The 1,910-nt window shown below is 53.1% G+C and overlaps 1 protein-coding gene across 1 annotated transcript in view; it reads right to left on the reverse strand.

Moving 5' to 3' along the window:
* LOC125047580 overlaps window positions 1–1,193 on the reverse strand; it is a 1,221-nt gene extending 28 nt beyond the window's left edge. Inside the window, exons 1-3 of the mRNA XM_047645859.1 lie at window positions 1,129–1,193; window positions 767–1,036; window positions 1–735 (exon numbers count right to left, since the gene is read on the reverse strand). The exon at window positions 1–735 is cut by the window's left edge and continues 28 nt beyond it. Coding sequence (XP_047501815.1) covers window positions 1–735; window positions 767–1,036; window positions 1,129–1,193 — 1,070 coding nt within the window. The remainder of the gene's footprint in view (window positions 736–766; window positions 1,037–1,128) is intronic.
* Window positions 1,194–1,910: the final 717 nt, after the last annotated feature.

Consider the following 1,910-nt stretch of genomic DNA (forward strand, 5'->3'; position numbering starts at 1 on the left):
ATGAGGCCGATCCGGGCCCGAGGGCTCGCCCACACACGGGACAGGTGTGGGTGGGTGCTGCGTTGGAAGTGTAAGCAGCTCGAGCTTTGCGCGCTGCACGTTTCTTCTGCACTTCCGTCATACGTCGCTTCTCTGCTGCACAGGCACCTGTGAAGACTTTGCTTCGCCAAGTTGAGCGATTGGTAACAAGCTGCTCCCAAGTGCTGACGTTGATGTTCATGTCCACGTTTCTTCTGTCCCCCAACTGAGCGCTTGCCTTCGCAAAGTTCTCCGTACAGTAGCTGTTCTGGCAGTCGACTGTCCACCATTCTGACAACATGCCCTGCCCATCTGACCTGCGCTTTCTGTAGAAGGGTGTGGATACTGGGGATGCTGGCCAGTTCCAGGACTTCCGTGTCAGAGATTTTGTCCTGCCATTTGATGCGCAGGAGTCTGCGGAGGCAGCTCAAGTGAAAGCGGTTGAGCTGTTTAGCATGTCTGCTGTAGACAGCCCAGGTCTCACAGGCGTAAAGTAGGGTGGTGAGCACCACTGCACGGTAGACCTTCAGCTTGGTGGTAAGGCTGAGTCCTCTCCGCTCCCAAACATTCTCACGGAGTCTTCCAAAGGCAGAGCTGGCCTTGGCAATCCTATTGATGACTTCTGCATCAATGTTCACCGCTCTTGAAAGTGTGCTGCCCAGATAGGTGAAGCTGTCGACAGCCTGGAGTTCCTGTCCCTTCTCCATGATGTGTTTCCTGGAAGAGCTGTCCTGGCACGGGCAGGTACATAACTTCAATCTTTTTGGTGCTTATGATGAGACCGAAGATGTCACAGGCTCTTGAGAAACAGTCCATTTCATGCTGCATCTTCTGCTTTGTGCCGGAGTTGAGGGCGCAGTCATCAGCAAACAGGAAGTCTCTGCTGACAGTCACCTTCACCTTGTTAACAACCTGCTGGCACCTGAGGTTGAACAGTCTACTGTCAGTCCTGTACCTGACGTGTATCCCATCCTGGTAATCACGGAAGGCGTCTGTCAGCATGGCTGAAAAGACCATGCTGAAGAGCGTCGGGGCAAGAACACAGCCTTGTTTCACGCCGTTTGTCACCGGAAAAGCCTCTGACTCGTCTCCGTCATCCAGTACCTTCACGACATTCCGTCATGGAACTGTCGGACGATCGTGATGAACTTGCTTGGGCAGTCAAACTTCTCCATTATCTTCCATAAGCCATCCCTGCTGACTGTATCGAAGGCCTTCGTCAGATTGACAAAGGTCACGAAGAGGTCGCTATGCTGCTCTTGGCATTATTCCTGGAGTTGGCGTGCAGCACATATCATGATGACTGTTCCACATTCCACTTTCTGGAAGGTGACCCTGCTCAAGATGCTGAAGGAGCCGGTTGAGCAGGATGCAAGCCAAAATCTTCCCAGCTATGGAGAGAAGAGGGATGCCTCGTTGGTTGTCGCTGGTCTGGCGGTTGCCTCTCCTCTTGTAGATGTGGACCATGGTGGCGTCTTTCAGCTGTTGTGGGCCTTTCCATTACTACACATGGACTGGAAGAGTTCTGTCAGTTTCTGCATCAGGGTTGGTCCTCCTGCTTTCTTATACCTCCACAGGAATTACGTCTGATCCTGGTGCTTTGCCACAGGAAAGTTGCTTGACGGCCTTTCTGACTTCTTCTGTGGGGGGATTGTCTCGATCCCTGTTGATCTCCACTTGAGGTAGGCGGGCGATGGCATCATTGTTGATCGTGGCAGGGCGGTTCAGGACCTGGTTGAGGTGTTCAGCCCACCTGTCCAGGATCTGCTTCTTCTCTGTCAGCAGCTGCATTCCATCTGCAGTGAGGAGGGGGGAGGAGCCGGTGGACTGAGGTCCTACACAGTCTTCAAGGCATCATTAAAACGCTTGGTGTTGTGACTGTCCGCATAGCC

Source organism: Penaeus chinensis, chromosome 41 (assembly GCF_019202785.1).
Source record: "Penaeus chinensis breed Huanghai No. 1 chromosome 41, ASM1920278v2, whole genome shotgun sequence".
NCBI classification, from domain to species: Eukaryota; Metazoa; Arthropoda; class Malacostraca; order Decapoda; family Penaeidae; genus Penaeus; species Penaeus chinensis.